We start from the raw sequence: 27,857 nt of genomic DNA on the forward strand, positions 1-27,857 counted from the left end.
TGCTCTCTGCCTTCACCAGGAAAGCACTCCTCATCCTCACCCGGAGCCACGGAGCAGCTGAACCCCTGAGGAAGGGCCGAGCAGGAACCCCACGTTCAGCGTTTGAAGTTGCAAAGCAGAAAACTCACGCTGCCAAAGAGAACCTCATGAAAGAGCTATCAGGGAGCACTTGGCACAGCTAAAGAAGCAGTGAGTCTGAACCTCTGTGTCATCAATAGGGATTTTTTTTCTTTTTTTTTTTGCTGTGCTCACAGAGCTCCAAACATGGCAAGTGATCTCTCACGGAATGCATACTTCGGTGCTACATAAAAGCAGGTAGACACAGCCAAAACACACAGAACTCGAGCATATTCCTCTCTCTAACTGCCCGCTGCTCCCCCTATCAACCACTTTATCATGTAAATTAGTTGAGCTGGAAGGGCTCCAATCCCTTCCAATAGAAAATGTCTGCACTGATAAAAGTAACAGAGACTAAATCACTCTTTCAGGAGCAGGAAAAAAACCGCCTCATCAGGCAAACTAAACAGGGGCTGCCCGTCTGTTTAAATAATGGGCTGCAACGTGTTACTGCAGCGCGGTCTGCGCCATCATTTTAAAGCCGATTGCGAGCCACGGCCGATGCTGGGAGGGGACAGGAGGAGAAGAGCCCGGCGGGGGTCTGCAGCCGTGCCTGGGGTCGGGGCTGAGGGGAAGGCCTGCCGCGTCCTGCGTGAAGGACACTGCTGTGAGCGTCGTCTTTCAGAACTCAGCTGAACCGAACCGGGGCTTTGGGCACACTGTCACCCCCCGTGCACCCCCCAGTGCAACCCCACTGCCGTCCCTTGGGCTCCTCTGTCCTCCCCGGGTTTGGGGTTGTGACTCATCTCAACTTTTTTGCATTATGGAACCATATCATAGAATGGCCTGGGTTGCAAAGGAGCACAACGCTCATCAGTTCCAAGCCCCTGCTGTGTGCAGGTCGCCAACCAGCAGCCCAGGCTGCCCAGAGCCACATCCAGCCTGGCTCTGAATGCCTGCAGGGATGGGGAGGCATCTCATTCATTTTCCTAAGTCAGTGAGGTTGATGAAAGGAGGTTCTGACTGCACGTCCCTCCTGTCTGCCTATCCCTGTCCCACTGTGCCCTGAGCCCTGGTCAGCACCACTGTGACTGTGCACAGAGCAGTGGGGACAGTGCTGGCCGTGATTGCGTGGATAAGGCTGAAGACCCCCCACGTGAAGGTCCCACAGCCATCAGCACTGCCACAGCCCTGCTGAGCTCCTGGAGTACAGGCAAACAGCAGCACCAGGCGGGATGCAGCCTCCTGGAATACAGCCTGACGTCTCCAACTGCGTCAGGTTTCAGTTTGTATCGGGGTGTTGCACAACCAAACCCTCACCCATCACCTTTCCCCCTCGTTCTAATGGGTATTTCTGCCAGTTTTCCCAGGCATGAGGTATCGAGGGGAGCCCCTCCACGCTGGTGGTGCTGGGGCTGGGTAGCAGGACAGCAGGACAGCACAGCTCCAGGCCTCTACAGGCATTAAAATACAAAATCTCGTATTTTAATGCATTTTGTTGCAGTTGATTGACTGCTGCAGCTATTCTGCAACAACCGCCCTTTGGTATTATTCACCATCTCTTCTGTTTCCACCTCAGACTCAACTTCCTCCTGCTGCAAAAAACAGCCGCTTCCCATGGACTGCAGCTTCACTCGCTGACCTCCATTGAGAATGCAAGACCTACAAGAGGCTCCATCAAAAAATACTTTCCACATGGAAAAAATGCCAAGGTAACCTTTTGCAGTGGAGGTCAGAAAGCCAGTCACTGCCACTCGCAGCAGTCCTAAGCCTATGGGACAGCCTGCTCCGTACACAAAGCCAGCTGTTCCCCGTGCCAGCGAGACACCTTCTGGCTTATGTACTTCCTTAAAAACCCTAACAATACACATTGTATCACCTGGGACTCAGGAGAGGATCTTCACACAGCCCATTTTTAATTACATAACATTACATTCATTATCCATCCCTGTCAGTGCCGTCATTGTTACAGAAGATAAGAAATGCTGATAAGATGGCAGATCCTCTGTTAATCATCTGAATGACAGATCATTACTTGGGAGCAGTGCAGACAGTGCTCGTGTTTACTGAAGGCTTCATTTATGTTGCTCGGCCTTCGACTGCTCACGAATAAGTGCTCACACGTGAGCAGGCAGCAGGCTGGGATATCAGCATGCACACAAAGCATTTTTTTGGAAAACAAGTGGAAGTCCTGGTGGAAGTCCTTCCTGTGGGATCCTCACAGTCCTGGGCCACAAAAGCCAAACCAGCTGAACTCACCTGCAATGCACTGAGCCCCCAGGTGTCCTGGTGTAGGTCAGGGAGAAGAGGAAAGGGGACAGGGGACGTCCCTGGAGGTGTTCAAGGCGAGGTTGGATGGGGCCCCGGGCAGCCTGGTCTGGTATTACATATGGAGGTTGGTGGCCCTGCATGCAGCGGGGGGTTGGAGCTTGTTGATCCTTGGGGTCCTTTCCAACCCAAACCATTCTATGATTTCATGATTCTATGATTCTGTAATTCTATGATTCCATGATTCTAAGACAGGGGAAAATGGAAAGAGTGAAAGGGAAAAGGGAAAGAGAAAAGGAGTAGGGAAAAAGGGAAAAGAGAAAGGAAAAGGGTGAAAGGGAAAGGGGAAGAAAAAGAAGAAAGAAGAAGAAAGAAAAAAGAAGAAGAAAAATAAAGGAAAAGGAAATGAAAAAAGAGAGGAGAGAGTGGCGGCCTGGAGCTGGAACGAGGCACGCGGGCGGTCACGGCTCAGACAAGTCAACCAGATGCACATCACTGGCAGTGCTCCTCCAGCCCCCTTCCAGCAGAAGAACATGCCCGTGGCACACTGGGGAAGCCAGGTTCGTTATGTGCCCCCACTCAACTCCTAGCAGCGCCCAGCATCACGGCAGCCGCGGGCAGAGCGCGTGCTCAGCAGAACAGGTCCACCAGCAGCAACACGCCGAGGCCTGCTGCAGCAGGGCTGAGCACGGGCTGCCAGCCACCCGCCCTCCCCTCCCTAATGCCTCTGCGGTTGTTTACAGATCGTGCGGACATGTTTACATATTTATCCCCAACAATGCCGGGTGAATAACTGACACTACTTAATTTATTTGTTTAATGTATCCTGTTAGCGCGTTCATGGCTGCCCGTGAGCAGGGAGCCGTTTCCTTGAATTAAGCCATTGTTCTAACAGATCCTGCAAACAGATTTGAGAAAATTGTTTTGGAGATGGGTTGGGAAATTCACAGGAAACAAAATAAAAGGAGCAGAGCACAACTGCAGAGATTCATTTAACGTTGGAGGTGAATGTTCCTGAGCCTCCTAGCACTTACAGCTTGATAAAGCCCACATCCCTGTACGACCTTGCCTTTCCACATCTGAGGTGTCAACCAAAGATTTACAACTTTTTCTCAAGCAAGGAAAAAGCCTAAAAGGAGAGCAGCAGATGCCCCACAGCAAGACCTCCAACAGAACGAGCTGCCACCAGCAGTGCACACACACCATCCCACCTCTGGGTCCGCGACACTGCTCGGGAGCAGGGCTGCAGTCACCGAGTTATCTAAAATCATGGGAACGGCGGAGTATCTCCATTCTCTGTCCCCCCTCCAACATTTCATCGTGTGCAATGAAACTAATTATATCTGCTGCAGAGATAAGTGCAGATGTGCAAGAGCGGCACAAAGCCCCAGCACCTGTGGAACAGGTGGAGCCAGTCCTCTTGGGCAAGTCGCGAACAAATGGACGCGCCTGCCATCCTCCCCCTCCGGAGCGTATTTTGGGACAGCAGCTCTGCCCGCAGCCCCAGCTGTCCCCTCTCACGTTTCTCAGCCCCCGGCAGTGCTGGTGGGGGAGCGGAAGCAGCGCATCCCCGGACAGTGGGACGCCGTGCCGTCACCCAGCGCGTGGCTGGCGGTGATGGAGGTGGGGTGAAGGCCTGCAGGCAGAGGGGATGCGCTCAGCTGGCAAGGCATCGCCTGGCGATGCTGAGGAGGTGGCACCGGAGGAGACCCGGCTGCGGGCAGAGCAGGGACAGCCTCTGTGCACAGGCAGCTGAAACAAAGGAGGCTGTATTCAGAGATGATGGAGGAAGATAGAGAGGAAAAAAAAAACCCACAGAAATGAAAGCTTTCTACTGCTAATTGTGAAAAATGACAGGAAATGAGCGAGATGCCACTGCCAGGAGTGACGCTCGTGGTGCTGCAGTTGTCAGAGGGTTTGAGATGGGCTCCAACCTCAGGCACAGTGAGGCTCAGGCTCTGGGTACTGGATACTTTAAGGTTTTGCCTTTTAAAAGCAAAAGAAATAAATTCATATGTGACATTACTGAGGGGTCTGGCATTGCACTCCATTTCAGAACCATTATAAGAGGCTCTAATTAAAGACAGGTCCTTCCTGTGACAAACGATGGGGATACCCAGAAGAGCTGCTTGGGGAACTCAGCCACAGAACAGCGGCTGCAGAAGGGCTGAGGATGCCCACACTCAGACCAAGGCTGCAGGGAGCAGAGATTTCCTACAGGAGGACACAGGGCTGTGGAAATCAGCACAGAAGGGAGAATCATAGAATCACAAGGGCTGGAAAAACCCTTGTAAGGCCAACAGGTCCTACCCCCATCCCCACCATGCCCACCAACCATGTCACTCAGTGCCACGAAAAACTGTATGAGGATGGTGGAGATCAAGCCAACCTCATCCCTACAGCCAACCGAAGCACAGCTCATCTCACAGAAGAGCAGTGCCTTCCAAATGCTGGGAGGAATGCCCACAGCTCACCCAGCCAGCACAGGAGATCTGCAGTCACCCACTGCCATAGTAGCAGTGATGTTTCTGAGTCAACAGGTGATGTGATTGCCGGCCGGCCACCGAGCCAGCTGCAGTGTAACTCGAGTGACACTGATAAGCAGTAATACTAGCCTGGAGAAATGTCACTGGGGTGGGGGTTTCATCTGAACTATCTTTAGCCAGCTAAAAGTTAATCACCTAAGCTCCCTGCACAGTCAGTGGAAAGTGACTGGGACCTCCAAAGGGTGATTCTGGTCTATTCTCGGCACGCCGCCTGCGCCGGGCTGAATCACCCTCTGGGGGGGACCTGCCCCCCATCAGCTGCAGGAGGCACCTTGCCATCACTGAACCACAGACCACCTGCTTCTGCTGCCTTCAGAGCATGCCTGTACCAGCATTAGCTTTGCTGCTCATCTCCAGAACCACTTAGCTACTGCTTCAGCACTTTTCCAAATGGTTGCAGGACACTGCAAGACATCCCCCTCCCCCTGCCATCAACTGCCAGTTGGCCATGAGGCTTTCATCAGCCCCTCAGGTTGGTGGCTCCTCAGCCCTGACCCCTCCAACAGCCCCCACGCTGCCCCAGCATCCAAATAGGAATGCTGAAGGAAGTGGTGCCCACATCTCTCCATGGCCCCACAGCCATGGCAGCGCCCACAGCCATCACCACAGGAGGCCACAGAACCACAGAACCATTTGGTACTGTTCCGCTCCTCCAAGATCTCCAAACTCACCCCCAGCCCAACCCCATTCCCCCTGCCCACGTCCCTCAGTGCCATGGCCCCATGGCTCTGAACACCCCCAGGGATGGTGACCCCACCACCCCTGGGTGGCTGTGCAGTGCTGAACACTCGTTGAGGAAAGAAATTCCTCCTAATATCCAACCTGAGGTTGTGGCTTTCAAAAACAATTTGTCCCTACAAATCTGCGCCTACTATTCCTGATTCACTCACCCTTACACACTTGTAAACAGATACCAGTGGACAGCCTCAGTGACCAAGGACAGTCTGACTGCTCCACGGCTCCCCAGATTCCTGTTGCATTTTTCAGGAATGAGCCTTTTTCCCATTGTCACCACGTCCTTCCTTTTGCTCTCTGCCTCTCTCTTTTCGCACTTTGGTCCACTGGGAAGCTCCTTGCCTCACCGCGTTGGCTTCTGCTCTGTTTCCTGATCTTCCTGCACAACAGGACGGCTCGCTCCTGAGCTCGTAACACACTGTCTTCAAAACGAGTCTGTCATTTTTAGCTGGCTGAAGTTAGGCCAAATTAATCTCATGGCAATGACAGCATCTTAAGACCAAGCAGTAACTGGAAGCCCTCAGCAGCAAACAAACGTGTTTTGTTTGCCAGGGCAGGCTGGTGAGCCCTGTTGCTGGGCAGTGCATCCACTCTGGGCCTTGACTGAACTGTGATTCCTGCCCACCCCAGGCCCTGCCACGAGGCAAAAATGTAATACTTCAAGGGAAGTCCCAGCACAAGGCCAGCCTGGAGCAAGAGCTGAGCGCCCATCAGCTGGTTGGGCCAGAACTGGATGGACCTGCAGCGCTCTGGTCGTACCCACCAGCACTGGGTGGGTCACCGGCCAGGCGTGAGAATTGGGTCACCAGGACCCACACAGAGCAGCAGGTCACCCAACAGACTGCTGACAGTGAACAGGAGATGGGCAATTGATTATTAATTAGACTAGAGCAGGGCAATCACTGTTTATTACTTTGGGAGCTGGAGAAGTCGCTCACGTCTCAGATCCCACCATCTGCTGGCTTGGGCAGCAGGGTACCACAAGTCCCAAGAGCACTTCTGCTTCTTGGAAGAGGCAACCAAGGCATGAATCTGAGACAACCCCAGCAGTTCCATGCCAGGCTGAGCACCAGGAGCACCAGGAGCACCAGGAGCACCAGGAGCACTGCCTTGCCAAGATGTGGATTTACCAAGTGTTGCTCAGAAAGAAGGACCAAAGCTTCCCAGGCCATTGCTGCAGAGAGTAGAATGTGTTTTATCATGAATCTTCATGCCTCATTCCAGAAAAATAACGCCAACATCTCTCCAGCTGAAACAGAGCATTGGAAAGGACTTGGAATGGACTAGCTAACAGAAAGTCATGGTGGTGAGTTAAAGCCAGGAAGTGCTCTCTCATTTACTTTGTGAGTTAACAAGCTTCGGATGCAGAAAGCTCTAGAACAGCTGCCTACACCTCAGCTTTAAATATGCTGCCATATAAAGATGGCAGATCGAGATTCCCAGAGGAAAGTCAACACTGCGCCCTTTGCATGACAATGAGGAGTAAAAATGAGGTGTGAACACTAAGAAAACCTTAAGGGAGATGAATGGAAGTCTTCAAGAAGCCCATTTCTGATCCGAAGATAAGCCTGAACATTTAATCTGAAATGCTAACGAGGGAGGAAAGCTGAAGAAGATCTGAGGAAGGATTACCATCTATTTTGGCTCAAGGCAGTTTCTGCAGCATCCTTTCCCCCTCCCACTAGGAACAATGCACCCTGGCCGCCACAAATCAGTGGGATAAGTGACAGTGCTTTCACGGTGCCACATGGAAGTAACAAAATGCAGGAAGCATTCCATCAGATGTCACTTAGCAGTGATATCATGGGGGAATTTGGGAATGGGATTTGCCTGCATAGCAGGAATTCTTCAGTCCGGGGACAGGGGGGAAGCAGAAACGGCAAGAGGGGCAGGATCTAATCTTGGCCTCCTGAACCAACAGGAGAGATTGCTCAGCTCCAACCTCACCTTGGGGAGCAACCACACGGTTTGGCATTTTGTCATTTTACTGAGCAGGCTCGATTCCTTGTTGACCAGCCTTAACCACAGGATACGACAGCAGAGGGTACCTCCCCTCCACAGGGTAACCAAGTGCTAAGGGCTGCTGATACTCATACAGGAGAGAGCTGTAGGAGGAATGCTGAAAATGTTTTTTCTGTTGACGTTTTGTAAGGAAGTAAATACCTTGAATGAGTTTCTGAAGACAGATCACGGTTACCAGGGCCATTACAAATGTGAACCCCCATCCCTCCTCTGTGTGCCATGGTCCTTCAAGGGCCACGGTGCCATCTGAAAGCCACTCTCTATCAGGGGAATGGCCCCAAGAAATGCAGATGATAGAAGGGCTGCAGAAAGAACATCCAACCCAGACCCAGAACAGAGGAAGAGGATCTAAACCCCAACTCCAGCTTCTTGTGCACCACGGGGAGCCCAGGTTGTGTTGCTGCCTGCCTGGCTAAACAAGAGAAGGCCAGACCGCAGTGAGATGAATGCTTGGTGGTGTGACTACAAGTGTGCTTTTCCTGAGCACATGGCGTGCATGTGAGCGCACAAGTGTGAGAAAGACACTGAAAATTAAGGATGTGATTATGAAATTACCCAGCTGCCCACTTAGGACTTAGCAGCGCCGTGCGGCGCATTATCTCATGTGGCGCATGTGGGCTGGTGCAGAGAGGGCTGCTAAGCTCACACGTGCAGGGAAACCAACTTGGATCCTGGAAGCAACACTGCTAACAAGGCGCTCCACCTAAACTAATTAGCCCTGCCTTTCAACAGGCTTAATTAGGTGGGGCACCATCCTGTGCTGTTGTGGCTAGACAGCTTCCGGTGCGGGAGCCGGCTCCTGGTGGTGAGCCCGGCGCTGCTGCGGTGCCACGTGCCGTGGTGTGCATTGAGGGGCTCCTGGCTGTGCCCCCAGCAGCACGCAGGTGGTGGGGGGCCTCTTCTCTCAGCCCTGTGCAAACCGAGTGCCTGCAGCCCTGCTGATGCTCTGACACTCCTTGGGAAACCATGAGCGGACCTTCACAACAGGCTAACAAGGAAGGGACTATCGGGGCAGGAGAGCAGCGCAACTCCCTTAGTTCAACAAAGGGAAAAAAGGCCGCAGAAGGTGATGTTTTCATCCACATACCCAACCACAGCCACGAAAACAGGTTTTGAACCGGGTTAATAAATCCTATGTTCTGCATATTCTGTGAGAGTGAAGGTCCTGTGAGCAGAGTGAAACAAATGCTGGGTAGGAAACGGAAGAAGAACCTCAGGGATGGTGCCTGGAAGTGCTGCGCCTCATCCACCCAAAGAGCTCCTTTCGGCCACTGGCAACAGATAGACAGAATTAATTAATAAACCTAGCTCTTCAAGAGGAGAATTGCTCAGGGTGTTTAAAATGAGGGTCAGAACAAAGCCACCAAAGTCCCCGCAGCGCTGCACAGCGTGTTGCTGCTAAGAGGTGAGACCTGCTTAAATCAGATCCCTCGGCTCTGAAAAGGTCACAGTCTCACATCCAGGTGTCCTCCCTTGTGTCTCAGTTGGGTTTCCTCAAGGTCTTCAATAGGAAAGAAGAACGTGGCTCCTGAAGGCACTCAGACACAACTCATAGGAGCTCTTTAGGACACACGTGAACCTCTGTGCCCGCACTGCCTGCGCTCAGCCTTGCAGAGACTGGCCATGAGGTCACCCCTTATGGTTTCAGCCACCATGCCAGACATTCAAATCATATTAATTAAAAAATACAATTAAACAGATTTCTTGTGACCTATCTTTGATGATGGAAGCTTAAAAAACTGATTTATTTTGGAATTTTGATCTGTTTTCCTACAACAGATACGTCACATACTCAAAGGGTAATGAAATCTACCTCGCTGATTTACCTTCTCTGAACCTCTGGCCCTTATTCAGCCTCTCCAAACCAAGGGATGTGACCACCACCTTACTGAAAGACACGGACGTGGCACTGTGCATTGAGCAGAGCCACTCGGGTGTGCAGAGCGTTGTAAAAAGTGACCTGTTCTGACATATTTGGGGCTGAAGTGATACTGTGAGTAAGCCCTATCAGCCCATCTGCCACTGTACTCAGCAGCACCGTGGGATTGCTCAGTGCAGACCGTGGGCTGCTCACAGAGCAGAACCTGCAGAAACTGCTTGAGCGATCTGGAAGCACATGCAATTCAAGAAGATGTTACTTCATCTGTGATCCTCCAGCTTCTGGAAACGAGGATATCTCACTGTCGGGCCAACGTCACTCCAGCGGCTCAGTGGCGATGCCCTGAACTTACGGATTCAGGGCGAACACATCCAGACATTAACTCTGCAAATGCCCCATACCACAGAACTGAAGTCTTCAGACCTGCAGCAGCTGAAGGCAGAGCTGGACCCTCCACTGCACCAACCGTTTGCACTGACTTACCCCAGCCAACAGCTGCTCGGGGCTGTGACTCAGTGCACTGCGTGTTTACCAAACCGCACGTACAGCCCTTTAAAATAATCTGTTTAAAATCACAGATGAAGTCCCACGGGTAAAAGGGTGGGGAGGAAGAGGGAGATGCCAGTATCCTACGAACCGGCATCATTTGTTTTGACAGCTTTTAATATTCCATATTAATGGCTTCACGTGCCGAGCTGCACCGTGTCAACTCTGTGTCAACTCCAAGCCAGGGACATCACACCCTGGCCACCAGCTCTTACAGAGGGGACATTTAGTTTGGATTTTAGGGAGAAATCTTTACCCCAAGGGTGGTGGTCTGAAGGCCCAGCCACCAGAACATGGTACAGGCAGAGGATGAGCCCCAGCAGGCTGGGAGGGCAGGTCACATCCCCACAGTCACTGCACGGAGCCCCCCGCTGCCACAACGTATTATTTAAGGCCTTCAAAATGTATTTACTTAAGGCCTTCAAAATATACTTCTTTCTGCACCTTGAACCCGATTCAGGGAAATCAAAATGCCCGCTAGATGCGCGGCACGCTTATTAACAACCTTGGTGAAAATATCAGCTGAAATGGACGTGGGAATCAAAATGCTCCCCACTGAAGGTCAGATACGGGTTGTCCTACTGCAAATTACTGCGGTGGCTCCTCTTTAAGTCTCACGCCCCATGGCACCTTTCAGGATCTCTTGCACAAGAGGCACCTCATGTTCACCTTGGCCAAAGTCTCAGCGCTCCAACTAACCGCCCTTCTCTGAAGTAATTAATTCTGTCGAATAAGTTCAGTGAAATCCACACCATTTCTGCGAAACATCTGATTTTCAGCTGCCCGGGGCTTTCCATTTAAGGCAATTTGCAATAAAAGGCATTCTAGCAGCACACTGAATTGACCGCATTTGGATGTGTGACAAAGGCAGGCTCAGAACAAGCACTGCTGCTGAAAAATGCGGTGCGAGGACCATCGCTTCCCGTCTTCATCTCTCCTGGTTCCTCATCTATAAAGTGTGATTAGCAGATCTTTGGCTCGTACCTGGGGAGGACGTTCCCACTGCACATAGATGGAAATACTTCAGAGCTTCACGCAATAAAGCTGAAACCCAGGAAGCTGCTAACAGCTCGTGGCATTCTCACAACAGGAATTTCGGGAAATACCCTGCCCAAAGAACTCGAACAAAGGTGAAGGCCCAACACGTGTGTTGGAGGAGGATCTGGATGCGGACCACGGCCCGTAAAGCACCACTGCTAACACAGGAACCACGCCGGTGGGGCTGGAAAGTCGTGTCTGGATTTCTCTTCATCCAGAAGCAGCTCTGGGAAGAGGGAAAGCACATCACAAACGTAAGCACAGCCCGTGTGCTGTGCCCTGCTTCCATCACACAGACAGCATTCAGAGAATTAAAACACTGGGGTGACCACAACGTGCTGAGTGCACAGCAACCTCCCTGCACAGCTGCCATCCATCCTCTGGGCTCCGTGCAATGACGGCGACGTAAGAAAGTTTTGCAGAGCGTGGAGATGGGGTTGGGGAGCTTTCATACGTGCAGATGTTTAATTGCCTCCTGGAGGCATACACTGACAGCAGGATACTTAGACCGGAGCGTCCACTTCCAAAAGCACAGCTTTTAAAGACATTTGATTCACTGCTCAGTAACTGCCACTGCTCCTGGTGCACATCAAAGCCCAGCACCAAAACCCCACACCAAAACCCCATCACCAGGTGCCTGGCCTTGGCCCTGGCCCCCACCCCATCCCATGGCAGGAGGCTCTGAGCCGCACACACAGTGCTGTATGCAAAGCAAAAGACATCAGCTGCGGAATCAATGCAGCGCCAGATTCTGTGGGCTCCTTTTATGGCTGCTTTTTGTTTTGATTAAATGCCTGAATGCACAACCAAGTCAATCAACAACACCTTTGGACATGAAAATATACCCCATCGGGACTTATTCAGATGATTTTTAAAGCGTGCTCTTAAATCTCTGCAAGCACACCTACTCTACCAGCAAGCAAAGACCGAGCATCTTTTATTAATAACCATAAATAATTAACAGTTGTTTCCTTTCTGCCAAAAAAGAACCCCGATTACACAGCACTTTAGGCTGTCACTTACGGACACTTTGCACAGAGGAAGCAATATTACACAGAACAGCTTTACCAGCTGCACCAGGACATCACCCTTACACAAGTAAGCACAACATCCTTTAGCATCAGCAATCCTCCGCTCCTTCTTTTAGCTCTACCCAGAATACATGTTGATTTCAAGAGCCATTTTTACCCCCTGTGGTTGTTAACCTGTAACTGTAGAGCTAAGCACACAGATCGTAGCCCTGCTGGGGCGATGGGCGCTCATCACCCCCTGCACATCACCTGCTGCCCACCAGGGCTGCCATCACCCTCCTTCCATGCTCCCACCCCTGGACCAGCCGTGATGCGCTCAGTGGGAGCCCCTGCCCAGCCACGACCCGAAATTCAGCCGCCAACAAAGAGTTCACAACAAAGATACTCACTTCTCCAAACACGACGGCACAGCGGCTGACAGCAGGGATCAGAGCCGACAGGACAACGCTGTGAACATGGGGACTGGCCAAGGACGGGCTGCTGCTGCTGCTGGGAGTCGTGCAGGGCACTAACCTGGGAACAGCCCTGCACAGAGATGCAGCCTCTCACACTCCCATGGTCAGCTGTGTCCGGACACAATGCCGCAGCACAGAGCTCAGCCTCGGGGGAGGAAGAAGAGGCTTATATAGAGCTGCGGGGGGACGAGCCGTGGGTGCTGTCAGGAGCCCATGGCAGCTCTCACTAGCTGCAAAATGCTGCTGACATGGAAGCCGAAGGGGCTCAGCTCGGTGGGACAATGAAGAGCCCTGCTCATCGCTAAGGCATGCACTGCCCCGCAACCTAACAAACAGCTCCGCCTGCCAGAAGTTTGGTTTGGGTGCTTTTGTTTGTTTTGCTTTCTTCTTTTTTCTTTCTTTCTTTCTTTTTTCTTTTTTTTTTTTACAGTCCAAGTACATATTTCTCAAACTCATATGGAACTGATTCAGTACGTTGAAGGCTGCGATGTCAAAATCGCACCCACACCAACTATTATCGTTCTATACAGAAAACAAAAGAAACACAGATTTTATCAACTCTGAGATTAGCGATGGCAAAGTCTTATTGTCTCCACAGAGGCCTTAAGCAATCCCGCGTGAATGGGAGCTGAGTAAAGCAGCACAGGGCTCCCGGGGCTTGACCTGCCTTTAAAGAGCAGAGTGAACACGGGGACAAATGAAAGCACCACTGGGGAGATCTCCTCATTGCCACCTTGGGCTGGCAGTTGCCTGGATCGTTCACAAAGAAAGCATCCATCAGCGAGATGCCCTTTTAATAACCTATGACTGTTTGGATGGGTTTATGCTACATAGCAGGGTGTGGGATCATCAGTGAAATCACAGAACCACAGAGCCGTTCAGGATGGAAAAGCCCTTTCAGCTCCCCCAGCCCACCCTACGCCCACTGCCCTCAGTGCCCCCTCCCCACAGCTCTGAACACCCCCACGGATGCTGACCCCCATCCTTGGGCAGCTGTGCGGTGCTGAGCGCTCTTTGGAGAAGAAATTTCCCCCAGCAGCCCATCTGCCCCTGCCCTGCACAGCGTGAGGCCGTCACCTCTCATCCTGTGGCTGTTCCCTGGCAGCAGAGGCTGAGGAGCCGTGGGGAGCAGTGAGGTCTCCCCTGAGCCTCCTCTGCCCAAGAACGACACTGCAGCCCCCACCTCACTGTGCCCCACTGGGAGCGAACGGCCCGGAGCTGAGCACAGCACCGAGCTGCAGCCCCACCAGCGCCGAGCATGGCGAGAAATGACAACCTCAGCCAACAAAGCAGTGCTTTGGCCCCTCATCTTCACAAACACGCAGCTGCCGACGTACCTGCTATCCCGTCCAAGGATCCCCGCACCCGTGTGAGGACACCCCATACACAAAGCCCCTTCGGAGCCCCCGCCTGACCCGGGGCAGGTGGGATGTGGGCAGGAGTGGGACCGCCCCGCACGCAGGGGTGTGTGAGCACGGGGAGCCCCGCCGGCACCGCGGGCGGCAGCTGCCCCGAGTGACAGGCTGCTGATGGCAGCAGCACGTGGAGCATCTTCATGTGACACTCGCAGGTGGGGCAGTGGGGAAAACAGTTTTCATCTGTTGCTATGGAGCCGCAATCGGCTTGTGTGTCTTCAGAGCCTGCCGAGGAGAAACGAGGGCTATTTTCTTATATAGATGTCATGAAATCTATCCTCTCAGAATTTCTGGAGTCAAAGGCTAAGCAGGTTTGCCCGGATACCTTCTGCTACTTGATCTACAAATAAATCTAGCCGGGAGACCTAAAGCGGGTGTCACTTTTCAGCCGGAGCTGATCCCAAAAAATCACTCTTTGGCCTCATTTGGAGTTGTTTACGTGTGCGGGGGCACAACGGTGTGTTAAATAAAACGGGGCCATTATCTGCGCACCAACGGAGGCTTCAGAAGAGAAGGGAAAAAGAAGAAGCCTCAGAATCGCAAAGCCCAGCGACTTCGGAAAAACTTTTCCCTCATTCTCTCCAATTGCTAAAAGAAAACCTGATGTTCTTCTTTTAAAATGTGCCTGCCTCTAGGTCTTTGGCACAGGTTTGCCGATGGGAGGGCCGGCAATCTATTTAATGACTGCATTGACGTCAATAGCATAACTGAAATACTTACTAAGATGCATGAGTCCAACTTTCAGGGGGTGTGTGTTCGCAGGCAGGAGCAACACACGAAACGGACTGCGTGGGAACGAACTGCCCGGGAAGAGCAGGAGCGGTGCCGGCTGTCCCAACGCGCTCCGAGGGCGCTCACCGCTCCTCTGCTGCAGGGAACCTTCCCGGGTCACTCTGAAACACCTCTGCTTTCTCCAAGCAGCAGGAATCGCTTCACGATCTACAGCCCTCAGCACCGCTCGGTCACGTCACGAGCTGCCATCCACCTGATTTATTCTACAGTTGCTAAGCTAGCATCATCATGGCAGTGCATTCAGAATAGTGCGCAGGGAGTCCTGTTTAGGGACAAGCTTCCAGCACCATGCTGCTATGCACACGCAGCTCTCAGCTCAGCTCCACGGTGCTGCGTGGCTCCCTGTCAGAATCACAGCACCAACTCATCCCAGCCACCCGAAAACCACGGGATGCTGCAGTCCTCACTGCTGGCAGCCCAAGGCACGCCAACAGGACCTCAGCATGAATCATCTCTCTTGTACCTGCGCAGCGCCAGCTCCTCGCGAGAGCAAAGCCCCATCTGACTGCGTGGAGCTGATGGGTGGCTGCAGAGCGGGACCTGGTACACCTGGTACCTCCTGCAGGAGCCGGGACTCTCAGTCGCACAGGCACTGGTGTTATCCAGTCCTTTGTTTATGCTTTATACAAACCTTCGCGCACGAGTCTGTGTACATCTTACACCCACATGAAAAATGAGCGAGTACGAGCTTTGGGTTCGTGTAAAGGCATGCGAGCAGTGCAGACAAACGTGCGGATGGGCAGGAAGGCAGAGGCTAAGGCACAAGCAAAAAGAATACCGAGCTCTCCCTCCCACCCCCAGAGAGGAACTGTAACAGAGCTTTAATCCCACGAGCCCCGAGATGCCTCTGTGTGTGACACAGCCCAAAGTGCCACCCCCCCAAAGCCTCAGGTTGCAAAGCTGATCGGTGATATACCTAATGATGTATTGCATTGCTAGGTAATTAATGGTGAGCTCGTGCTGTAATTATGCAGAGCTGAGGGGCAGCAGCAGGAGCTCTGCAGTGCTGCCAGCAGCACATTGGTGCAGTGACCCATTGGGGAACCAGTGTGCAGAGATGCCTGGTGCTCACGGGTCGGGTCCCATTGGCCAGCTTTACTCCTGAAGGCTGAATGAGGCATGGATGGCTTAGCTGGGAGGGAATAAGGCTCAGTCAGAAAAACAAGCTCAGAGGAAGGAACAGAACCAAGCAGGGGCTGCCAGACCTGTTGCTGGGCATGGGTTTTATCAGTTGAATGGATGGAGCTGAAGACCCCTCATGAGTGCCCAGGGTGGTGAACTGAAAAGAGCAGCCGAGGGTTGGAGCTGAGATCTGAGGAGCACTGAGATCAAACAAAATGACTGCAGCAGAGGTCACGTTAAAAGAGAAAAGAGAAGCACATGGGAAGGGAACGTTGCAGAGATGAGCACAGCGCTGCTTTTCTATTGCTAATTTCTGTGACAGTGGAAAAGGAGGTGGGGCAGCACCTGTTCCAAACACAAACCATCATAACCGTGCTCTGCAGCACTTTGCACAGCCACGAACCTCACGATCCCAACCAGTCCCATCATCCTGCCCAGCTGCAAAGCACAGGAGCTAATTAAGGATTGATGCACTTTTTGCTGCCGCTTCATATTTCCATGCAAAGGTTCCTTAGGTAACTCACACAAGCACTTTTGTTTGTTCCTGTGATCTGCAGTTATAACAAAATAACAGGAAAAATCTGCCAGGTTTACTTAAGCTGATACCAAGGACAAAACACAGGATGTCCAATGCATATCCCTCTTCCTTTTATGGCTTGGTTATAAGGTTAAGAAAGCTCTGAAACCTCCAGTGACATCAGTGTGGGCTTGGGAACCGCTCTGCCCCACCAAGAGCCTGACCAGAATTGTTCACGATTTCAAGAAAATGAAAGCAAGAAGAAGAATTTCATCACCCAGCACAGACCATCCGTTTCGCCATGGGCCTGGGTCCCGTGTGATGCAACTCCTCAGCAGCACACGGACACCAGATTTGGCTCCTCTGTGTTGCAAACGACTGACAAACCCCTAAGGCTCTGCTGGACCAACCAGCTGGCGTGCATTACTTGCAGTACGAAGCTGAGCACAGTTTGTGTCCCCCCAGGGTAATTCTATGAATGCACGCTGGTTTGCTTTAAACCCCGAGTCCTGCACTTCTCGTAACAGGATATAAATCACTCTGCTAACGACAGACAAGAGGAGGCACACGCAGGGTGCACACAGCGATGCCAATCGCTTGTGGTGCTGCATCTATGAATCAATGTGTGACATGGGAGAGCTAAAATCAAACGCTGAGCTTTGCTGGTGAACCCATCCAGAGAATGTAACACATTTCAGTTAAGACATGTCCTTCTATCTAGAAGGGAGCAATACGGTGTGGCCTCAATCTAAACCTCACCACTTCCTTCTCCAAAACTTGCAGGGAAGGCACAGCATCCCTTCAGGCACAGCGAGACGGGCTGCTGGGAACATCCCTCCTTCCACTCATAAATCCTGGATCAACACACTGAAAGAAACACCCTGAACCCCTTTGCTCTTTCTGCACTGAAATGGCATCTTCCTTAGGAAGCATCCTTGTTCTCTGAACAAGGTGAAAAGCACGGCAGTGGCTGTAAGGGATGAAGGCAGGCAGTCCCCAGAAGAAAACCAGTAGTGGGAGGAGAGAGCAGCCCCACAACCCCCAGCACGCGGCCGTGCTTCCTTGTGCAGGAAATAACACCATTTCCTATCAACCTCAAGCATGTTTCTTATCACTGCTGCCTGCAAACTGTCGCAATGTACTTCAGTTACTCACCTATCCGCACAGCACAGAAACACTAAAACTGTGAGTCAGGAGCACCAGGGCTCAGCTCATGACGTTGACAGTGGGCTTCCCATCAGTTGCTGTCTCCTTCTGGGTCCTCCAGAGCAACACAAGCCTGCTGTGCAGCTGCAAGCACCAGCCCCTCAGTCAGAAAGGGAACTGGAGTGGCTGTGGGCTCCAGGCATCAGGAGCTGGGGTTACCTGTGGGGTTACCTGTGGGGTTACCTGTGGGGTACCCGGCATCCCTCTGCTCGTGCTGGAAGCGCTGTGCAATAGCATCGTTTCCTCCATGTCCACAAAGTGTTAAGAAGTGGAAAGCAATTGTTTCCACAGCAAGCATTAAGAAAATTCATCTAAAAGTTCCTGGAAGGGAATTATCTCCCGGCTATCAGATTCTGTAAGCTATATAAACAGATCTATGCAAAGCTTATGAAATGTTCCATGGATCCTTTCACATGGGCCAGAAAAGCAAAGTCTCGCTCAGAGCAGTGCTGGAAGAAGTGCTGTGTGCACTCCTGCCAGCCCAGCTCTGCTGCTGCTCCCTGGGCAGCGTGCAGGAGGACCTTCACGCCATCGCTGCTCTCTCTGCAGCCACCATCTCCACATTCCACCAACAAGTTTTGAGGAATCCAAGCCGGAAATCTCCCGGACTGTTCACGTCCCCAGACAGTAAATAACACACAGTGTGAAAGGAAATGAGAGTTACCCAGGCTGTGCACGCTGCAATAACGTGGCTTTACTCAGTCCTCCTAGCATAGACGAGAGGCCGAGATCACACCTTACACACCAGCACTCCTCCAACCAACCACACCTCCTCCCCCGGGGGGGTAACAACTTCATCAGTGCCAGGAGGGCCAACGCTCATCCAAAGAGGGTCCCCCCAAGGCTACAGCACAGCATGCACACCCGCAGGCAGCATGCTTCTCGGGCTGGCAGTGCAGAGCTCCCCTCAGTGCCATTCACCCCCATGGTGGAGCTGCGTGCTGCAGCCACCGACCCAGCGAGGGGACGAGCGTGAGGTGAGCAGCGACCGACTTTGCTCCCAGTCAGTTGCTTAAATGTGGTATTTCAAAAGACTGCAAACAAACGTTGAAAGGAAAAATACGCCGTTCTAGGGCAGCCTAACAAAAGCCAAGGGAGTTTCACCCGAGAGAGGTTTCTGAGATCGCAGTTTTACATAGATCACATGCAAGCAAACTGAAATAAACAGGATAAAAACTACAGCTGTGCCTGAGCCTGTTGGAGGCTGTAGGCTGCTGCTTGCCCAGGCCTGCTCTGCACAGGGACTCGGAGGAATTGCAGTCACTGTGGCCATGACTATCAAACCAAAATCATGTTCTACCTTATGCTAACACGAGAGTAAACACAAACCCCAAACCATTTAAACAGCAGCAACCTCAGCCTGGCGGTGCTCCTGCGTCAGTTTTGCAGGAGAAACCCAGAAGGAGCTCAGCACTACACGGGGCTGGGGGAGCAGAGGACCAGCCACCAGTAAACCCATGTGCAATAAACCTTCCTCTCTGCTGGCAGGTGATTGCTGAGGACCCACACATACCTTGCAGGTTCACTCTGGAGACAGGTGGCTGACTCGTTGCAGGAGATCTCCTAAAAGGAATAAAGAATACTCCATCAGCAGGTGCTATTTTCACACCTCAAGCACCGCCACTGCTAATACTCACAACTAAAAGGCTGTTGTCAGGTTCACAAAGAACCCTAAAACACTTCCAAACGGTCAGCAATTCATAAGCAATACAATATACCTGCTAGAAAAATCCAAACGCCTTGTGTCCCTTGGCTAAGCACACACACACACGTGCTAGAAAGAAGACACAGCAGAAAAGATGCACCCTCATCCCACACTTTATCTGCTGCTTTGAGGTCCAGCTACACCCGGAGGCCAGCAAGGGCTGGGTGCTGTGATTGCAGGGCTCACTGGGGCCCCACATCAAGGCCTTTTCTTGCGCATGTTTCACCAACCAAGTCTGGCCCAAAGCAGTGCCCGCTGTTGCACCGGTGCGCAGGTACAGGGCTACAATGGAGATGCAAGGCTTCACATCCCACCATCAGCAGCCTGAGCAGCACCCACAAGCACACAATGAGATGCTGCAGCCGCTGGCGTGAGCTCCAAAACAAAACAGAATGGCATTTCTCAAGTAGAAGCAGCAGCTCTGTCAGGGAACAGTGGATTCCAGGAGGGCTGAGAGCTATCTGCAGATTTGGCTGACGTTAAGCAAGCAGGTTGGGCTGGAAAAAATGGTGCAATATTTCTCCAAACGTCAAAAGATTCCATTGTGACGTCTGCCAAATAAAACTGTTAATTTTTCAAGTTGAAGCCATTATTCACCTGATAAAGAAAAGAAAGAAAGGGAAAGAAAGGGAAAGAAGGAGAAAGAAAGGGAAGGGGAAAAAAAAGATAAAAGGAAAAAGAAAAGGAAAAAGGAAAAAGAAAAAGAAAAGAGAAAAAGAGAAAAGGGAAAAGAAAATGGAAAAGGAAAGGAAAAAGAAAAGGAAAAGGAAAAAGAAAAGGAAAAGGAAAAAGAAAAAGGGCTTCTTTTGTGAAGAAGTTAAAAGGAGATAAAAATCAAAACAGCCTGTTTGAGATTGAGGACAGTATTCCAGGCTAACCAGAAACGAAACTCGGGGCTTCTGCTTCCCAAAGGGGTTTTGGAGAGGTTCCAACAGAAGGCGGATCCCCCCCAGCCTCCCTCCCAGCCCAACCTTCTGACTCAGCCACTGAACTGAAATATCCATTTTCTGGCTGTTTCTCCTTTGAAGCTGCATTCAAAGCCGGTGAGCGGCTCCATCCCGCTGCCGCCGCAGCTGCAGGGGTTCCCCAGCGGCGCTCCAGGAAGGCCGAGCCGGTGGGATGTGCAGGGGTGGACAGAACACAGCCCTGCTTCACAGCCCCTGTCCCAACCTCCTGCCCGCCAGCAGCCCGGAGCTGAGCGGGGCTCCCTTCATTTTTTGGGTGCTTTCCAAAAGTTGTGCTTTTTTCCGGGCCCCGGATTCTTCGAAGGGCTCAGCCTGCCGTGCTGGGTGCTGACTCCTCTGAAAATCTGCCCCGACCTGCCTGCACGGAGCCTTTGAAAACTGAAATCTTGGAATCTTTGGAAAACAGAAACTCCTCATTAGGGACAGCCAGTATCAGAGGAGATGCGCTGCAGGTATCTCCAGCCGCCGGTGCAGAGCTGTGCCCTCGGGGGCGGGGAGGGGTGAGCTCATGGGGAAGGGTATTCCCCACTGCACGGCTTGGAAATAGAACAGCACCCCTCCCAGCACCCTCCGTGACGTCCTGCCTGCGCCCATCCCAGTTTCTACAGCAGTGAACTGCCACCGATCCACGTCCTGACACCGCTGTCCCTTCTGGGACACCGCAGCCCATGGCTGTCACATGGAGCTGCTGTCAGATCCCCTGCTCCACATCTGCCAAACCCGGCCTCTCAGATGCCATTAATCACACTCTCCTCTTTTCCACTCAGGAAATGGTCTGAAAAAAACCCTGATGTTACCGTCCAAAAAAAAAAAAAGCTATTGTTATTCATTGTGTGCATAATTTTTTTTCATTGTTTTTCAGTCCTTCAGATTCCTACGTTCCAGCATTTCTGTCAATAAGCGGGGCAGCAGCCTCTTCTTTCCTGGAACAGCAGGGGTGGAGGAGGGAGGAAGGAGAGGAAGGGGTTAAAGAAGAGCAGAGTTTCCCATGATCCCTGAAGCAGAATCTTAAGAAGAATGTCGTGTGTCATGAGACATATGATAAAATCATGAGCTGGCAGCACGGCGTAACCCGGCAGGGCTGCTTGGAGACCATGTGGGAAGCTCCACAGCCCCTGGAAGCACATTCGGCCACGGACTGGGACGTTGGGCGTGTAAGGGTTTCAACATTTGATGACTTTGACTTTGGCTGGGCAAATGGCTTCGTGCCTCAAGCAGATCTGGGAATGTTTTCAGGAGGACCCTGCGAGATGCCTCTGCGTCCGACAGGTTACGCCCTCGCTTCCTTCCGGCCCCAAATTCAGATTCCTCATTAGGAACTGCCAAAATACTCAGGCGATTCAAAAAAAAAAGCAAAGCAGGAAAAAAAAAAAGAAAAAAAAAAAAAAGAAAAATAACAAGGAAAGGATCCTTTATTCCAGCCATCTGTTTTTCTATTTGCCTCCATCTCGGAACGCGGCGATTCATTTCCCATCATATCTTGCAAACAGAAATCAACGGGAGGAAAGCTCCGTGCCCAGCAAGACGCCGGGTGCGCGGGGAGCTCAGGGCCGCGGCGGGCACCGCGCTGCCCCCAGGGTGCCGCACTCTGCTGCTCTGCTGGGGGCGGCGGGGCAGAAATGGGCGACGAGCGCTGGACCCATGGACGCGGGACCCCGCGGCGCGCTCAGGCGCTTTGGCGCCCCCATGCGGCCGAAGCCGGGACGGCGCCGGCCCCGCTGCCCGCTCCCCACCGCCGCCCGCTCCCTTTGGCTCCCCGCTTACTTGTTGGCCGTCCCGTGCAAATTGGTGAGCAGCGTGAAGTTGTTCCTCACGCTCCGCAAGCTGGCCAGCACCTGAAGCGAGCAGAAGGGATTTGTGAGTGCTTCTCAAGGCAAACCTTTCCAAGTCAGCCCCGTGCAAGAGGCAGCAAGCTCCCAACTCACCTGCGCGAAAGGTGTGACGATCAGGTCATCTCCGTGCCTGGGGGGGGAATGGAGAACGTGGCTGTAAGTCACTGTGGCCGGGTGAAAGGACAGCACCCCATCACTACATGGATGGATGCCCTGCGTGGCCGTGGCAGTGTGTGGGGATGGCTGTGGGCACTGCTGGCACAGTGCAGGACAGCCAGGAAACTCAGCGCGCTCGTACTGCGGTGGAAAAACTCATCACGGCCCGGGTAAAGGTCAGCTCTGAGTTTCCTGGCTTTTGTGTCACCGTGCTTCACGTTATCCAAACAGTGGATGTTTTCATCGTGGAAGATTTGAGCAGAAGATCTGAGGGAAGGACAGCATCACCAGCACTGGGAGGGATTTCTTGGCAACGCTGCACAAAGCACTCACACAAGAAGCCTGGGCTCAGGGCGCTGGGCAGGAGGGATGCTCTGCTCCCCCTGTGGGAATTCACCACACCTCCCATTGAGATTCAGGTTTCTGCTGCATGGAAAAAACTGGTAGGGCTTTTACAGCAGCTACACTTTTTTGTTTAAGAGCATTTTTTGTGTTATGGTCACTTTAAACTCTAAACTGTGCCTTTTAAAATAAAGGGCTGCAAATCCAGGGCGCTCATGGAGGCTTTGTGCTCCATTTGAGGGGTAGGGATCCTCTCAAATCAACCTCTCTGCTGTATTTTTCACTGTCTTCTAATGAATGACCCACGATGGGAAACAGGATAGAAAAGTGCAACAGGGGTAGGTGTGCTACCTACTTGAGAACAGAGGGGATGTTAACCAGGCACTGAGAGCATGCAGGGAAAAGCAAGCACAGAAGGCACCGTGGGCACGCAGAACAGCCCAGCTCTGCCCACTGCTTTGCACCCCAGGCACCAGCTCCCAGTGGCACTGGGGTCCTCTTGTATTTCACCCCCTGGCTTTGAAAGCTCTTCTACTAGATTATGGAGCAAAAGTGAGTGTCAGTATGGGATGGGGATGAGGAAGTCATGGCTGCACAGACCACAGCAGCACCCGTCTGCTGGGCTGTGAGATGTGAGTAGTGCCCACACACACCTCTTTCTGGGGATTACAGGAAGACACGCAGAGCCCTCAGCCTCTGCTGCTGTCAAATATGACGTGAGCTGAGTTTGTGCTTACTGTTCGCTTGGGAGAGAGGAGTTCCTGGACATGGTCTTTGGTGACAGGTCGTAGTCGCTGTCTGAGCGGTAGAGGAAGGACTCCCGGCGCTGGCTGTGCCCGGGGAAGGTGGTGTGCAGCACCAACCCTGAGGAGGAGCCGGCCTGCGGGTCCAGCGGGCTGCGACCAGGAGAAGGGCCATTTTCCACATCGAAGCTGCAAACAAAGCACAGACTGTGTCACACATGCCTGCCAGCGGCCAGCTTTCAGCGCACGGAACCACAGGATCACTCATGTTGGAAAAACCCTCCGTGATCCCCAAGCCCAACCCCCATTTCCACTGCCCACGTCCCTCAGTGCCACACCTCCTTGGCTGTGGAACACTTCAGGGATGGTGACCTCCCCACCACCCTGGGCAGCTGTGCAGCACTGACTGCTCTTTGGAGAAGAGATTTCTTCCAGTATCCAGCCTGATCTTCTCCTGGCACGGCTATCTCAAGTGCTGTGCGTTGTGCCAAACCTCACCCACATCCTTGCAAATGCCATGGGGACAGACGGCACTGTGCCACGGAGCCATACGCACTGAGCACACTGGCAGTGCCACGCTGTCCTCCTCCTCTTTTGGAAAAAGGTTGAAAGGTTTTGGAAATCCACAAGGTTTGTGAGGAGCGGGCATCCAACCACGTTTCACATCTCAGCCATCCCGGGAAGTCAGCTGAGTGAACATCAAACAGCTGTGCTGTAAAACGGAGGCTTGGAAAAGACAACCCAGGCTGTCTGTCACCATTTCCATTCTACACCCACTTCCTTATGGTTTCTCAGCTTGGCTGCTGCTTGTGCACTGGGCACTCTGGCAGGTGACACCCCTCAGAAAGCAGCGACAGACAGACCTGTTGTGCTCTGCTCTGCTGCTCAGCCACACCAAGCACCTTTTGCATTACCAAGTGATACTTAGGGAGCAAGTTAATTGGTACCATACGCTGGCTGCACGTGGCTGGTTGCAGCTTGGCTTATGCATTGATCCCTCTGTGCTTAGGGCAGGAATGTGTTTCTGATGGCTCCAGAACCAATTTACTGAGGAGGAAAAGGCAAAGATTGGGTCCCCAGCACCTGTGCAGTCCTCACAGCCACAGATGCTCCCTTGCCAATTGGTCCTGCACATGGTTCTTCCAGAATTAGGAAGCGCAGGCATTTAACTAATGCAATTAAAAACACTGATTCCCAGTGCAGACACGGATTCCTTCCTTGGAATCCAAAGGCAGGGCACTGGTGTGATACAGTGTGTGTAGAGGGCAATCCCTGCACACACCATGCTGCTCTGTAGCATCCACTCACCCAACTGCTCAGTGCTTGAACCCGGTAAGAGCTCAATTACATTCCTTTCCTCCTTGTTATCTGCTCTTCTACCAACAACAGCCTCAGTATGCTTTATTTCCAGCCGCAAGAAGAAACTCAGCTCTGCAACTGCCATATCTACAACCACAGGCTGATAATTAATCCATCACTACTGAGAGAATGAGCTCTGATGACGCAGATAATCCAGACTTCTCCAGCAGGACTCGCAGCCCCTCTCCTCCTCTGGCTGCAGTCTTTAAGAAGCAGAGCAGGAAGGATGCAGGGCAGAGCAGGGCAGCAGGTGGCAGGAGTTAGCTGCAGCTCGCTGCCTGTGCACCCGAGGGGCACCTGAAAAGATTTCATTGCAGTGCAGATGAATGGAGGCAACAGGCAACAATGTGCCAGGAGGAAATCACACTTAGCACAGCCTGGCTTCATGCATTCACCTGGAAAGCAAACAAAATGACTGACGGCAACCCTGGCTGCCCATGTTCTGCAGTCTGACAGCAAAGATGAGTCTGAGTCACTTGGCAGTTGGATGAGGAGATGGTAACGGTCGTTAGCAACCCTCGTGGTTCCATGGATAGCCACTGCTAACCAGATCCACCACACAAAACACACAGACCATGGGGCTTAAGCCCGCTGAACCAGGCAAGGCATTGTGGTTTGCCCAAGGAGGCTGTGGATGCCCCATCCCTGCAGGCATCCAAGGCCAGGCTGGATGTGGCTCTGGGCAGCCTGGGCTGCTGGTTGGTGACCTGCACACAGCAGGGGTTGGAACTGATGAGCGTTGTGCTCCTTTGCAACCCAGGCCATGCTGTGATTCTGTGATTCTTGTCCACATTTGGCATTTCCATGTTTCCACTCTTCCACACACAACACGAGGGCTGTGGCTGCAGCAGCACACAGCTGTGCTCCTGGAGCCAGGACCTCATGGTGTTTGGGCACACTGCTCATCACAGAGTCCCTCTCATGATCTGTACCACCCCGTTCCTCACAGAGCCATTCAGCCACATTCCAAAAGCCACTGGCAATGAGAATGATGCACTTTGCTACATCGAAATCTATGAGCACAACTGCTTCTCACTGCTCTCTGATTTTCTGCACCTGTTTCCCATTATCACAGCAGCTTGCCGCTTTCTCTAACAGATCCTTCATGCAGAAAGGACTTGAAACCACTGGTGCTCCATAGCCCAGGCCTGCAGGCTGTGCAGGCACGGAGCGGTGCGTCCTGCAGAGCTGCCCCATGGCGTGCCAGCACTGCAGCCCCTGCTGGATTGCAACAGCCACTGAGAAGCACACGAGGGAGGTGGAAAGGAGCCTGGGCTTTCTTCTAGCACAGAGCCTCCAACAGCCCTAATCCTTTTCGTGTTCAGTGCAGATAAGTTGCTTGACGTTATCCTGTAACAAGTTAATACCATGCGGCTGGGTAAAGTCCCCTGGAGAAGAAATCCTGTATTTCAAAACCCAGTTGTTATTCTTCCAAACGCACACCCCGGGCTGCTTCATCTTTGTTGCTGTTAATTCCTATGGGACACCAGGCCAGCAGGTACCCCCTGCCCCCCTGCCCCAGCTTGGGTGTCCACAGCACGTGTGTGTGTGTGCACCACAGGCGTGTGCACGGCCATCCCCTGCACAGGAAGCAACATTACTCCTGAAGGGCTTTTCCCTTTCTTCCCAAAAGCACCCCGGCATTAAGAGATGCACCCAGCCTTTTCAGTTGGCTCATAAAATAATTATTTGACCTGATTTTTTGATTTATTTCTATAATTGGTGCCGGCGTTCCTGCCAGCAAAAAGACAATATGATGTTCTAAAATGGTATTCAGATCATTAAATCCTTTGGATGCTCAGCCTTCCCAAATATAATTAATCTGGTTGGTTACATTTCAGCAAGATTTCACTTGCTTCACATCTTCCGATCACATGCACTCCTGCTCCCTTCCAGCAACAGCAAAAGGCTGTGCACTGCTAATGGCCACATCCACCACTGAGCTCCTCACTGCACTGGGGAGGATCAGACCAGATGGAAAACCTGTTTTATCATGAGGGTGCTCAAAGACCAAACAGGCTTCCTGGGGATTTGGGTGATGCCCCTGCTGGTGTTCAAGGGGCTCTGGATGACACTGTCAATAGTATACTTAAAGTGCTGGTTACCCAAAGGTGGTCAGGCAGTTGGGACTCGATGATCTCTGAAGAGAGTCCCTTCCAATAGAGCTGCTTCATCACACTCCGTTCCATTCCACTCCATTCTCTTCCACTCTACTCCATTCCACTCCCTTCCACTCCACTCAGTTCCATTTCATTCCATTCCAATTCCCTTCCACTCCATTTCTACTCCACTCCACTCCATTCTACTCCATTCATTCCACTCCATATGCATGCTGTGGGCTGATCCCTGCTTCCATGTGTGCTCCATGGGATGAAGCCCAAAGAAGTGAGGGATGGTGCCAGTGCAGCACACTGAGCACCTGCAACCACCGCAGCTCCTGCCGCAGCCACGTTGCTTTGAGTGGTTTCACCAGCTACAATAAATCCCTTGGCATGATCAAACACATAGGCTTTCCCCCAGCCTGTGGCTTTAGCATGCACTGCTCCTTCCTCAGGATGCTTGAAAAGGAGGAAAAGAGGCCAACTGAAGGGTAGAAAAGGGAGATCTGTGCTTGAAGTCGTACACTGCAGCAAGGACACAGTTAGTGGGCATGGTTGGGATGGGTTGAGGGTTGGACTTGGTGATCATGGAGGTCTTCTCCAACCTAAATGACTCCATGGTTCTGTGACTCCGGATGGGAAGCTGGATCACCAGCAGAGCCAACTGCAACCCCACGCTGCCTCCAGCTGCACCTCTCAGACCCACACAGCCCCCTGGCACGGAGTTGCTCTGCTGTGAAAGCAACAGCAGGCTGCTGGCGCCCCAAATATCACTTAGTAACACTGTCGCTTTCTCTGGACAAGCAAATCTTCCCCAGACTTGCTGCAGGGCGCAGTTTGATCTTAATTAGCAATCCCTTTGAAGCCCTGCCTCGTGCTGACAATTACGTGCTGGAGACACTACTCCAGAGTCACATCAAATCACAATGCTGTGCTGCTCAAAACAGACGTGGGAGCACAGAGGAAAACAGGTCCTGCGTGCTGGAGATACTGAATGCAGCTGTAGGGCATCAAGGGCAGTAATGGC

At 52.3% G+C, this 27,857-nt stretch overlaps 1 protein-coding gene across 6 annotated transcripts in view; it reads right to left on the reverse strand.

Moving 5' to 3' along the window:
* The window catches only part of PDE4B (phosphodiesterase 4B), a 147,226-nt gene that overhangs the window by 22,384 nt on the left and 96,985 nt on the right, over positions 1-27,857 (reverse strand). For 5 of the 6 annotated variants that reach the window (XM_052666867.1, XM_052666869.1, XM_052666868.1 and 2 more), the window contains 4 exons: positions 23,367-23,561; positions 22,225-22,261; positions 22,064-22,134; positions 19,143-19,192 (listed from right to left, as the gene is read on the reverse strand). In XM_052666867.1, coding sequence (XP_052522827.1) covers positions 19,143-19,192; positions 22,064-22,134; positions 22,225-22,261; positions 23,367-23,561 — 353 coding nt within the window. Of the gene's footprint in view, positions 1-13,914; positions 15,770-19,142; positions 19,193-22,063; positions 22,135-22,224; positions 22,262-23,366; positions 23,562-27,857 lie in introns of those variants that run through there. The other variant, XM_052666872.1, reaches the window with a different exon arrangement.

The sequence above is a fragment of the Tympanuchus pallidicinctus genome, unplaced genomic scaffold (assembly GCF_026119805.1).
Source record: "Tympanuchus pallidicinctus isolate F22 unplaced genomic scaffold, pur_lepc_1.0 scaffold7, whole genome shotgun sequence".
Taxonomy (NCBI): domain Eukaryota; kingdom Metazoa; phylum Chordata; class Aves; order Galliformes; family Phasianidae; genus Tympanuchus; species Tympanuchus pallidicinctus.